The sequence below is a fragment of the Aquarana catesbeiana genome, linkage group LG02 (assembly GCF_042186555.1).
Source record: "Aquarana catesbeiana isolate 2022-GZ linkage group LG02, ASM4218655v1, whole genome shotgun sequence".
Taxonomy (NCBI): domain Eukaryota; kingdom Metazoa; phylum Chordata; class Amphibia; order Anura; family Ranidae; genus Aquarana; species Aquarana catesbeiana.
Genome location: NC_133325.1, coordinates 660,263,620 through 660,277,863, shown reverse-complemented (window position 1 = coordinate 660,277,863; position 14,244 = coordinate 660,263,620). Strand labels below are relative to the sequence as shown.

Genomic DNA, 14,244 nt, shown 5'->3' with positions numbered 1-14,244 from the left:
ATCCGAATAGACCGGGTGACGTGGTTTGCAAACTACATCGTTACACTCAAAAGGAGAATATCCTCCGAAGCGCATGGGAGCATGGCGACGTGGAAATAGAGGGCATGCAAACGAAGATCCTGCCGGACTTATCTAGAGAAACCCTGAAACGAAGAGCCCTCCTACGCCCGCTATTGGAACTGGCGAAACAGAAGGGCCTTACGTACAGATGGGGATACCCTCTTTCGGTGCTGTTCCGCAAAGACACGGGCTCCTTCTCTCTCCAACGATCGGAGGACCTCCCAGCCCTCTTCCGATTTATGGAAGCGGAGCCAATCCAGGTTCCAGACTGGCTCCAGTTTCTCCCTCGTCCTTCCGGGAAGATCGGGCCTTCTGAGGCCGCGTGACCCTCTGCCTCCGCGACAGCAAAGGAACAGACGCAGAAACCGGTCGGCGTCGGAAGGAGAGTTACGTGAGTAGGCCTTTGGCCGTCCTTCCCTGTCCGGCCGCAATTCTTTATTGTTATGCGGGTAGCCCCCAAGTTTCTGCTGGCAGACAATGTACCCTGAACACTAAACCCAACTCCCTAGAGGAGAGACCAGTTAGCTGACGGTTCCCTGGGTGCAGATCAACCCCTATCTCTTTTGGACAGACACGCCAGTCCCGGAACCGACCAGCGCAAACGCCCTTATTGCTGGCTTTCCTGGGGAGGGTAACCGGGACAGAGGAACTTTGACCTACACTTCTCAGGGTCCCAATAGGTCTGGAGTCCCACAGAGTCAATGACATGCACAGCAACTAGAAGTGGAATCCCCCCTGGAACTTATCATAACCCCCCCCTCGCGGATTGAAGAACATTGCTCTACACGAATAGGAATAAGAAATGGCGTCCTTGTTAATAACCACCGTTTGAACAGCAACGAGGTGAAAGAACGATACTCTTACAAGAGACCTGTTAATACTCTTTCTTTGGGGGGAGGTGAGAGCAACCTAACTGTTCAGCCTATTCCTCGGATTTTAAGACAGATGGGGCTTGCTTAACCACTATAGGGGGAATGTCATGAAGCCCAGGGACTTTAAGCCCTATTCTATGCACGGGAACTTTATTACCTAGGAGATTGCCCGCACTTTATTTTATAGTATTCTATTTTGTTTTATTTTACTTTATTCACTACCATCTAGTTGCACATCTTTGAGTTACACTCCCAGTACATCTTACTTCTTGGTATAGCTGATGGTGAGGTCTCAATGATGTGTAACCCTGGATAGGGATGGGATGGTTACCTACAATGTTTCACCTGTTGATGTTATACGTTCTTTGTATCTGCTGTGGTACCTAATCACATTTGCATCATTTCTTGTTTCTGATAGTTCATACATGTTTATTTCACCAGAACGATTGGCTGCTTTATTTTCAGCAATATATTATATTCAAATGACAAATCGTAGATAGCCGGGGGTGGATGGAGAGGTGCGGGAGCTCGTCTCTCGGTCTTGTCTATTCACCGTCCCACATAGGATTGCGCTCCGTTCTCGGCCCTTTGACTGAGGAGCGTATTAGCCGATTTGGCTACTTTAGAGTTTTCCCTAGGCTGCACACCCTAGTGACAGCTTCCTAATTTCTTCTGTAACCTTCTGGAGGATCTGTCCTTCCTTCCTCACCAACTTTTCTTTTTTCCACTTTTTCCTCTTCTTACCCCCTTCACTTCCCTCCTCTCCCTGTCCCAAAACCCTCTCTCCCCATATCCACCAGGCAACTCACGAACATGGATACTCTGAATATAGTCTCCTTAAATGTGAAGGGCCTAAATACGCCCGAGAAGAGACGTATATTGTTACATGATATGCGTCGCAGAGGTGCTGACATTGTATTCCTACAGGAAACGCACCTTAGAGAGGGGTCACTACCGACGCTTCAGAACAAATTCTACCCGGTAGTATACCATTCAAAATACAAGGAAGCTAAATCAAGAGGGGTATCGATTCTGATTTCGGCAAAAATCCCATGGTCACACACAGATGTAAAACTTGATAGAGAAGGTAGATTTCTCTTCCTGAAGGGTCGGATAGGAGATGTTAAAATAACTTTGGCCAACTTGTACGCTCCCAATACACACCAAGATACATTTCTAAAATGACAGTTTGACCTACTCTTACAATTCTCTGACGGACAATTGATCATAGGCGGGGACCTAAACATTCCACTCACACCCGCGGAAGACACTTCCACTGGAACATCTTCGACCTCACGGGACTTACGTAAACGTATTAGTGCGACACTGCACTCTTTGCAACTGATTGACATTTGGCGTCTCTTTCACACGGGAGAGAGGAACTACACCTTCTTCTCTAAACCACATCAGACATATTCTAGAATCGACTACTTCCTGATCCCCCACAGACATCTGCAAGCGATTAAAGAAACCACAATAGGTTCAATTACGTGGTTAGACCACGCCCCGATAACACTACGCTATGCTCTCTCTGACCCCCTACGGACTCAAAGACCACCATGGAGACTGAATGAGGGACTTCTGAAAAACCCAGACGTATTAGCAGAGGTAACTAAGGAAATAGGACACTACTTTGCTTCTAATGACACCCCTGACTGTGACACTGGTTTGGTATGGGAAGCCCACAAGGCAGTTATTAGGGGGATACTCATCAAACATGGCTCACGTCTTAAACAGCAGAGGGCTGTTCAACTGAATACATTATTAAAGAAACTAGAAACGCTAGAGACACGCCACAAACAAACACCCACAAGACAACTAGAAACAGAACTAGATTCAGTTCGCATGCAAGTCACTGACCTCTTGCGATACAAAGCAAAAGCGGAATTACAGATTTCCCGAAGAAAGTCTTATGAATCCGGCAACAAATGCGGAAGGTTACTGGCCCAGTCCCTCCGGGAACAAAGACTTGCATCATACATACCACATATCACGTCTACCACAGGTCAGAAAGTTTCCCTACCCCAACAGATAGCTCAGGAATTCAGCTCCTATTATTCTTCTTTATATAATCTGACTGAAACACAAACCCCCTCAGAGGCAACTACAGATTACATAACGTCATCCCTCATGCCGTCCCTTCCGGAGGAAACTAAATCACTTTTAGACGACCCCATTACCCTGCCCGAACTACAAAATGCATTAAAAAGTTCCAAAACAGGTAAAGCCCCAGGCCCAGATGGCCTTACCACCACCTACTACAAGACTTTTCTGCCCTCCCTGGGTGGACACATGGTTAAACTTTACAACGCTCTGGGCTCGGGGGGTAGGTTCCACAGAGCCACACTACAGGCACAAATATCAGTTATACCGAAAGAAGGTAAAGACCCAGGTCTATGTGGTTCTTATCGCCCAATCTCCCTCCTGAATACAGACCTAAAACTTTTCACAAAGATCATTGCCATCAGACTGCAACACCACCTCCCATCACTTATACACTTAGACCAGGTTGGTTTTGTCCCGACAAGAGAGGCTAGGGACAATACGACTAAAGTCCTTAATCTATTACATATCGCAAACAGCACCAAAACCCCATGTGTGTTCCTTGGGACAGACGCCGAAAAGGCTTTCGACCGAGTTAGCTGGAAATTTATGTTCGCAACGCTGAGACACATAGGACTGGGAAGCAGAATGTTAAATTGGATAACCGCGGTCTATTTGAACCCAACAGCTGGAGAGCGAGCTAACGGGGTAATGTCGGAGGCTTTTCCAATTACGAATGGGACTCGCCAGGGTTGCCCACTATCGCCGTTGCTTTTCGCACTATCCCTGGAACCTTTCTTGTGTCACGTCAGGCTAAATCCCGACATTACAGGAGTAGAAGTCAACAGGGAACAATTTAAAGTTTCCGCATATGCGGATGACTTGATGTTCTCCCTTGTAAAACCCATCATCTCGCTTCCTAGTCTTATGAAAGAATTTCACACTTACGGCCAACTTGCTAACTTGAAAATTAATTTCAGCAAGTCTGAGGCGATGGGTATTGGAATCCCTCAAACACAACTCTCACACCTCCAATCTAGCTTTCACTTTAAATGGTCCACTACAGCCCTGAAGTACTTGGGTACGCTCATACCCCTGAAGTTTTCCCAGTTGTTCAAGCTCAACTTTCCACCCCTTTTAAAGAAGGTCAAACAATTACTAGACAAATGGAACAGTGGACTGCATTCTTGGTTTGGTCGTTGCAGTATTCTCAAAATGTCGATCCTACCCAAATTCCTTTATCTTCTGCAGACCATTCCAGTACGCATTCCAGTAGACTATTTTAACCAGGTAAGAGCAGCATTCATACATTTCTTATGGGCGGGGAAGAAGCCGCGTCTACACCGGGGGTCCTCTCACTGCCTAAGCCTAATGGGGGCTTGGCAATGCCAGATCTCCGAACTTACTATAGAGCGACCCACCTGAGTAGACTCATTGATTGGTCCCACCATACAAACACCAAATTATGGACGCGACTTGAACAGGCACAGAGTGAGATTCCTCTACACAGAGCTCCATGGTGTCACGCTGCCCTCCCAACAGAAATTACACGCCATCCGTTAATAGGTAACACAGTTCGGATTTGTTCACAACTGATCCACACCTCCCCCCACTTCTCACGTAACTCACCGCTCAGACCCATATTGGGGAACCCTCAATTTGAACCAGGTCTGCGAGATAGGAGATTTCTGAAGCTGAGAGAGGAGGGTCTGTATCAAGCCTCTCACTTTAGCACCATGGGTAGGTGGAAGACGTTAACGGAGCTTACTGATCCAGAAGGACAGTTCCGACTAGATTTTCTAAGAGCAATGCAGCTCCATCATTTTTTACGTTGTTTGCCACCACCCCAGGATGCTAACCAAATCCTCACAACAATGGAAGTTTTTTGTTCGGAGACAGGGAATCTGCCACACTCACTCTCACTCACTTACAAATTGCTTATTACACCGTTGGGAGAATACCAGGTACAAAGCCTCACTAGGTGGGAAAGAGAACTAAACTGCAATTTCACAACCAATAAAAGACAACAAATTTTAACGTTCACTCATAAATCCTCTATCTGTACCAAAATTCAGGAAACTAATTATAAAATCCTCACACATTGGTACAGAACTCCTGTACTACTTAAAACAATCTTTCCCTCTACAACAGATGCCTGTTGGAGATGCCAGGAAGAAAGACGTACACTCATCCATATTTTCTGGTTCTGCCCTCGGATCCAGATTTTCTGGAGAGAGGTACGCCAGATAAAGCAAAAATTTACTGATCGCATCGTCTCTGATGACCCAGCTTATTTCCTTCTACACGCCACCGACACTCCCGTCCGGATCTACAAGAAATCAATCATACGACATTTATTAGACGCAGCGAAGGCATGCATCCCATCCTTCTGGAAATCCTCTCACACACCATCTATAGCCTTTTGGCTTCAAAAAGTTGAGGAAATAAATCAGATGGAGGACTTAATCCTCACAAGCCAAAATAGATAGGAGAGATACTCTAAAACCTGGCAGCTTTGGAACATCTTCAAATACTCTGAAGAGGGGAAAGCCCTACAAGGCAAGTGATACCATCCCATAACAGGTGTTTAGAAATGGAGAATAATAGACGACTGCCAACATCCGATTCCATGGGTTGCCACCCTTATTCCCCCCTCCATGTCTTCTCCCCCCCCTTCTCCTCTCCTCACCCTCTCCCCTTCTACCCCCCCCCCCCCCCTTCTCTCTTTCTTACTTCACTCATTCGCTACTACTCGGCTCTTTCTTTACTGATAATCTGTTTTTTCTTTTCAAAATACAAAAGATACAGGGAATCGCTCACAAAAGGAATATGATATCCCGAAATATTCTTATTTAAATACAAGGTATACAGCTAGATAGAGAGCATGGAAATGTTGGGTCGTATGTAAGGCCTCTGGAATATAATAACTAAGTTACTCAACACTAATATTATTTTTCATGCCATACAAGTTTTATAGTAATGTTAAGCATCTCGTCTTGTTTAATGTTTTCGCATTTTAATAACTGTATGTGAATTTTTTTGTCACTATTGTTGTTAAATGTAACTACACCTTGTTATATATATATATATCCCGGTGAACCGGTTTCCTGATATAAATAAATAATTAAAAAAAAAAAAAAAAAGAAGTCTTGTGACTTCTATTAGTGTCTGGTTAAAGCTTGTAAGAGGAGTTTTCATTCTCCCATGACTGTCCTATGAGGATGCAGGACCCCTGACCCTCTGTCTTGACAGTGCTGATTGGCCCTGTGCTGATCACATGCACTCTCTCAAGAAAATAAAAATTCTCTAGCAATAAACACCAAACTATATGTATGTGCAGCTTGTCCCCTAGTCTCTGTTCTACCAGGAGATGGTTTGGGGACTGTGGATAATTGGGGGGGGGGGGGGGTCAGAAAAGACATGATCAAACAGCCTTTTTATACAGTGCAGAGGATTAACCCCTTAGGTTCCACAGTGAGTATAACAAGCATGCTTTACTGCATATACAGACTGATTTTACTGTTGTGGGTTTAGTAACATTGTAATTTGCAGGGATTTCTATTCACTTCATGTTTTGGCTTTGGGACAGGAAATTAAGGGAAATCTCCCCCATTGTGACACAGCTGGCCAAAAAATAAACTGACAGGTGTTATGACACCTTTTTTTTCCTCCTTTTTCTCCAAAACGGGAAAAATATTTTTGCCTATATTTCTACTTTAAGGAAGTAACTGCATGTGGATCTACACAAAGTAAAGACCATTCAGATAGATAGGAGTAGGCTAGATATGACTGAAATACAACGTGGAGATTAATATATGATTTTACATTTTGACTATAGATACACTTAATGGAGTAATACCAGGCAACATAGACAACCAATCAGTGATCTGCAAATGCTATTTAGTAAATATTGTGGTTGTGATATGTTACATTGGCACCATGTTTCCCAACCTATTTCTCTGCAGATTGAGTTTGCACATCAGCACTGCTTCTGACTGGCTGAGCCAAGTTTCCATTGGGAGCTGGACCATGTTTGTGCTACTACACCCTCCATATGTGATGTATGAGCTGCTGTGTGATGCTCGGCTGACTAGTATATACACTTTTGCTCTGCTCTAATACAAGGTGGAGCAAATATGCTGTTGAGCTTAAAGGGGAAGCGCTTCCTGTATTGTTGCCACTTCTTTTTTTTATGTATATTTTCACTTCTCATTTAAAACATTTTCACTCCTTGTTCCTTATATTCATCTCCTTGACAAAAATAAAAATATTTTGGTAATAGTCACACATATCAAATACAGTATATATGTTCTTATTTACCTAGAGGACCCAAGCATTAAAAGAAGCCCAGGGTCCAAAGTACCCAAATAATCTGCCATAAGTTAGTGTTCCCCTGCAGCTACTTCTACAATGTATAACATGCTCAGTTCTCCCCACATACATCAGTGCCGCCAGCGGATGACGTCACATGACCATCTCCAGCATTGGGGGAACAGTCCAGTGCAGGAGCACAATGGATGGCAGCTTCACCCCCATAATGATGAGCTGTTTGGTTGGCAAGAGGGCAGTGTCTAGTGAGTGGATGATCAGGTGTCAGGGGACAAGTAGGCAAGAGGTGAATATTTAGTATCTCACAAAAGTGAGTGTAGCGCTGGTAGATTTTCAATCTACTGCTTATTAATTTTTAAATAAAAATTTAGTGGGTTACCTGTTCATACATAGTCAGATTTGCCTCTGTTCCAGCTTGGCTGAGTTGCATGTAGTTTCACACTGTGCCTGTGGGTGTCGTTGTCACCATGGGTCGGTGTTGGAAAGGCAACATGCTGAAGTGTATGAGTGCTCCTCTGTCCCGGAGATAACTCGGTGGAGGTGGTCCTCCGAGGTGCATTCTGGGAGAGGGTATTTATGGGTCAGACGCCATGTTTTAGGGTTCGTTTTCGTTCCACCTGCTGGCCCTCCTGGCTGACAGGTATGTGCTAGGAGTACTACCTCGTGGTCCTCCGTCCGGGAGGCCCACGTCGCTGCAGTGTGTGGGTTGGCCCAGAAGCCTGTCTGGGGCCTACCACAGCGGCAGAGGAATGGTCCTGAGCTGTCTGTCCTACAGGAAGAAGCTGGACAACTGAGAAGATCCCAGGGGAGGACCCGTCATGGAAGGATCATGCAGAGTGCTGGTCTGGAGAGGGGCCTGGTGACTCAGTTGGAGGACGCATCCTAAATTAATCTTACCGCATAGTACTGCCGGGTCGGCTTAAAGGTTCTAGTGCTGTGTTTGCTATTCATCGTAAACCATTACATCCTGTGGCAGAGGATTGTACGGGTTTTGTTCCAATCAAGTCTGTGGCAGAGACTTTTGTTCGTGCTGCGTACTGGCTGCTAGGTTAGTGAGAGAAACCTATACAGGCGGGCTAAGCTTCAAATATAAAGAGAGAGTACATTCATCTGGAAGCTCTCAATTCCTAATACTACACCAAGAAAAGGTATTTGAACTTCCCTGCAACTCTCCTTCTACCCCTTTCCTGCTACTTCCTTCAGTTTATGTTTATTAAAGCATTGGAAAAGATACTCAAGTGTCCGGTGCCTACATTGTCTGGTGTTAAACTGAACGGGACCCTAGACCCAGTTCTGGTGAAATAGAGGTGACGAAGGTGACGGTAACAGCCCGCTTTAAACCACCAGCTCCACCGAGAGTTATTGTTACATGAGTACCCCTCTCACATTTTTGTAAATATTTTATTATATCTTTTCATGTGACAACACTGAAGAAATGACATGTTGCTACAATTTAAAGTAGTGAGAGTACAGCTTGTATAACAGTGTAAATTTGCTGTCCCCTCAAAATAACTCAACATACAGCCATTAATGTCTAAACCGCTGGCAACAAAAGTGAGAACACCCCTAAGTGAAAATGTCCAAATTGGGCCCAAAGTGTCAATATTTTGTGCGGCCACCATTATTTTCCAGCACCGCCTTAACCCTCTTGGCATGGAGTTCACCAGAGCTTCACAGGTTGTCACTGGAGTCCTCTTCCACTCATCCATGATGACATCACAGAGCTGGTGGATGTTAGAGACCTTGCGCTCCTCCACCTTGGGTTTGAGGATGCCCCACAGATGCTCAATAGGGTTTAGGTCTGGAGACATGCTTGGCCAGTCCATTACCTTTACCCTTAGCTTCTTTAGCAAGGCAGTGGTCGTTTTGGAAGTGTGTTTGGTGTCATTATCATGTTGGAATACTGTCCTGCAGGCCCAATCTCCGAAGGTAGGGGATCATGCTCTACTTCAGTATGTCACAGTACATGTTGGCATTCATGGTTCCCTCAATGAACTGTAGCTCCCCAGTGCCGGCAGCACTCATGCAGCCCCAGACCATGACACTCCCACCACCATGCTTGACTGTAGGCAAGGAACACTTGTCTTTGTACTCCTCACCTGGTTGCCGCCACAAATGCTTAACACCATCTGAAACAAATAAAGTTATTTTGGTCTCATCAGACCACAGGACATGGTTCCAGTAATCCATGTCTTTAGTCTGCTTGTCTTCAGCAAACTGTTTGCAGGCTTTATTTTGCATCATCTTTAGAAGAGGCATCTTTCTGGGAAGACAGCCATGCAGACCAATTTGATGCAGTGTGCGGCTTATGGTCTGAGCACTGACAGTCTGAGCCCCCCACCCCTTCAACCTCTGCAGCAATGCTGGCAGCCATCATACGTCCATTTCCTAAAGACAACCTCTGGCTATGACTCTAAGCACGTGCACTCAACTTCTTTGGTCGACCATGGCGAGGCCTGTTCTAAGTGGAACCTGTCCTGTTAAACCGCTGTATGGTCTTGGCCACCGTGCTCCAGCTCAGTTTCGGGGTCTTGGCAATCTTCTTATAGCCTAGGCCATCTTTATGTAGAGCAAAAAGTCTTTTTTTCAGATCCTCAGAGAGTTCTTTGCCATGAGGTGCCATGTTGAACTTCCAGTGACCAGTATGAGAGAGTGAGAGCGATAACACCAAATTTAACAAACCTGTTCCCATTCACACCTGAGACCTTGTAATGCCGCGTTCACACGATCGGAAATTCTGTCAGAAAAAACTTGGATGGTTTTTCCGACGGAATTCCGCTCAAGCTTGCCTTGTATACACATGGTCACACAAAAGTTCTCTAAACTTTCGACCGTCAAGAACGCGGTGATGTACACTACGAAGAGCCGAGAAAAAAAAGTTCATTGCTTCCGAGCATGCGTCAAATTGTTTCCGAGCATGCGTGATTTTTTGGGCGTCCGAATTGCATACAGACAAACGCATTTTCGCATAGGAACTTTTTCCGACCGAAAGATAGAGAACCTGCTCTCAATCTTTTGCTGGCTGGATTTCTGCCAGCAAAAGTCTGATGGAGCATACACACGGTCGGATTTTCTGACCAAAAGCTCACATCCAACTTTTGCTGTCGGAATTTCTGATCATGTGTTCGGGGTATTACACTAACGAGTCACACGACACCAGGGAGGAAAAATGGCTAACTGGGCCCAATTTGGACATTTTTACTTAGGGGTGTACTTGAGTTATTTTGAGGGGGACAGCAAATTTACACTGTTATACAAGCTGTACTCTCAATAGCAAAGTGTTTTTTCTTCAGTGTTGTCACACGAAAAGATATAATAAAATATTTACACAAATGTGAGGGGTGTACTCACTTTTGTGAGATACTGTATATCCTGTGCACATACATATTAGAAATTATTTTAGAAGCATAGTGGAGGTAAAGGATTGCTTTAAACAGTTTTTTTTTCTCAGAGAATAGGTGCAGGTACTCCCGTGCCCTGGGTCAACCATTGTACATGCCCCCAATCCACCTCCGAGAACTGTTCTTTGTCCCTGTCCCCTTCCCCCTTCCCAATTGACCCTCCAGCAATAATGAAAGGAAAATCCAGATTGCTGCACACCAAACTGAGATCCAAATGCCTTTATTCGCATAAAACCACGAAGAACATGAAGAGCACTACATGTACAAGCAAGAAAGGAACTGCTCCTCTCTTGCTTGCACATGTGCTCTTCATGTTCCTTATGGTTTTATGTAAATAAAGGCATTTGGATCTCAGTTTGGTGTGCAGCCATCCGGATTTTCCTTTCATTGTTGCTTCAGTTGCGACTAGGCGGGCACCCTGTAGCGAGGAGATCATGCTGTTGGAGCCAGCTCACCTGTGAGCTGCGTGGATCTTTTGTGACCCCCCCAGCAACAATAGATCTTCCCAATCAACAATAGACTCCCCCGCAGCAACAATAGATTCCCCAAGCAGCCATCATCAATGGACTTTCCCGCAGCCAACAGCAAAAGTACTCCCCCAAAACAGTAGATCCTCTCCAGTAACAATATATTCCCCACCAGCAACAATAGATCCCTCAGCAGCCAGCAACAATGGACCCCCTTCTCCCCACAACAGTAGATTCCCCCAGCAACATAAGACCCCACTCAGCAACAAAAGATTCCCCACCAGCAACAACAGACCCCTCCCCAAGAAACACTGCACCCCCCTTCCCCAATCACCAGTGACAATAGATCCTCCAGCAGCCAGAATCAATAGACCCTAAAGCATGTTCAGACAGCCCTTGCTAGTATATAATTCAGTTCCTGAAGTTGCCAGAATTGTTCCCACTAAAAAAAAAACCCTGGCTTTAAGCATTAGTGAAGGTTTATTTGCTCTCTTGCGCCATTTCTGTTTGCTGCAGAGGGGAAAACATAACACAGGGTCCATTGAACCCTACAGAGAGAACAAGTTACAGTCCATGGGTGTCTGAACTCAGAGCAGGAAACAACAGAACACTACGTAAGTGTATAGATTGCAGTGAGGATGATGGGAGTTGTACAGATGAATAGATTTCAGTATGGAATATGAGAATTGTATAGGTGCATACTTTTCAATAAGGAGAATTGTATGTGCACTAATAATTTATCAAGCCTTTGAACAACAGCTACACCCCCTGTAATCCATACAGTCCTCTTACTGATTTTTGTTCTTTCATTCATTCCTATTATAAGGGGTATGTGTTTTGTCTGTATTCCGAACTCAAGCCTGATTTGGTTTACTGCATTTTCTCATCTTCTATTTAGAATAATCCGAGGAACCACCCACTTACTGTGATCTTCAATATATGAATTATTTATTATAGGTACTTACTTAGCGCTGTCAATTTATCAAAACTTCACATATATATTGTACATTCACATCAGTCTCTATCCTATTACAATCTAAGGTCCCCCAACTTACATTCATACATACACATACCAATTTAGATAGGAGCCAATTAACTTACCAGCATGTCTTTGTAGTGTGGGAGGAAACTCACGCAGGCACAGGGAGAACATGAAAACTCCAGGCATGTAGTGTAATGATTGGGGTTCGAACTGGCAACCCTATTGCTGCTAGATGGAAGTGCTAACCACCATTATGTTAAAGAATTATTACCTTATACAGATGAAGTATTACTTAATCTGTGTTAATTAATACTTATTGCTTAATGCTGTCTACCTTTCCTTCTCTTTACAAATATATATATATATATATATATATATATATATATATATATATATATATATATATATATATATATATATATATATATACTAACCCACAAAGATGCTGCTGTCTATGTCCCTTCTATACACCCAATAAGTCTATAAATCCCAATGGGTACCTACCTTCAGCAGGTAGGGCTGTATCAATTGCCCCCAGCAGCAGGATTGCTGGGAGTAGCAGTGCTCTCATGTCAGCTGTCTAGTACACAGGATTCAGTCTACTGTGTGGCTTGCTAGTCTCTGACCCTTTGGTATATCCCCTTGTTTGCTTGAAGTTACAACACTGTTGTTTGCAAAGATTGAAAAGATAACAAGATCTTCCTCCAATTCCACAGGCAGGGGTTTACTGGAATCCTGGCAGTTATGAAACACCGTCAGCGAATCTTCTGTAATGAATTGTATTTTTGTTGGCACGTGATACATTGCAGTTTACGCTTTGGCATTTGGTACCAGGATAATTAGGCCACAGTTTCCAAAGCTGGCCAGACTCTGGGATGAATTAACCATTCAAAATATCTTTCATTAAAAGCCAGATGCATTGCTTATTTTTATTTTTTTGAAAACAAAGATTTATTGAGTTTTATGCAAAGAGTTTATACAGGACAACTGTACAATGCAATGTATATAATAAAAAATACAACCCAATAAACAAACACAAGGGGAAAAAAAACACTGGTGTCAATTATTTCCATATTCAGTGATAACCATGCGTTGCATATAAAGACATATAAAGAATGGGGAGGAGATTAGACGATGCCGGTAGAACGGGATACTATACAAACGAAGAGATAAAGGTCAAAGAGGATTGTAACCATGTATCCCAAATTTTGTTATACTTGCCTGGGCATCCTCTATTAATGTAGATAATCTTTTTGTAAGGTAAGGTGTTATTGATTTCTGCGAGCCAGGCAGCCAGCATGGGGGTAAGGGCCTGAATCCAATTCCGGGCTATGATCTTTCCAGCTGTAAATAGCGTTTCATGGAGAAATGTGAGCATATATTTATCTATATCAGGAAATAAGCCCAGGAGGCATTGCCTGGGATCCAGTTACACCGGTGAGCCCATCTGACCATGGAGGAACTAGACGACCTGCGACCAGTATCCTCGAATCTGAGGACATTGCTAGAAAAGATGGTCAAAGGTGCCGGCAGAGATCAAACACCTGGGGCACATAGAACTGGGAGAAGGGCACAAGTTGCCAATTCGTTGCGGGGTCAAGTATGCTCTATGTGTAATATGCACATGTGTAAGCCTATCAGACATTTTGGGAGACACCAGCGTACAGGTCTCCAGTGTCACCCCCCAATCTTCATCATCCAACTCTCCAACCCCCATCTACCCATCTATGTTTAACAGAATACGCTAGTTTAGTCACAGCTGGAGTCACAGAGATGAGCTGGCGTGGTTCATCACAATATAGTACCTCTAGAGCATCTAAGGATGGTAAGGTAGGATAGGTACCTGTAAACTGAGCTTGGAGTGCGTGGTGCACCTGAAAGAAATGAAATAGCATATAGTTCGGAAGATTAAACTCTGCCTTCAATCTATCAAATGTCTTGATATCTCCATTGTGAATAACATGGGATAACAGGTATACTCCTTTAGATATCCAAATTGTGGGGTCAGGTACCTGGAGAAGTTCAGGAAAAAGATTATTGTACTATAAAGGGGTATTACTATGGAACACAGAACAGTTCATCTTGGACAT

The 14,244-nt window shown here is 44.1% G+C and overlaps 1 protein-coding gene across 1 annotated transcript in view; it reads right to left on the bottom strand.

The window, feature by feature from the left end:
- The window catches only part of VTN (vitronectin), a 77,087-nt gene extending 64,272 nt beyond the window's left edge, over positions 1–12,815 (bottom strand). Inside the window, exon 1 of the mRNA XM_073616604.1 lies at positions 12,659–12,815. Within this exon, the coding sequence (XP_073472705.1) occupies positions 12,659–12,725 (67 nt within the window). The 5' untranslated portion in view covers positions 12,726–12,815. The remainder of the gene's footprint in view (positions 1–12,658) is intronic.
- Positions 12,816–14,244: the final 1,429 nt, after the last annotated feature.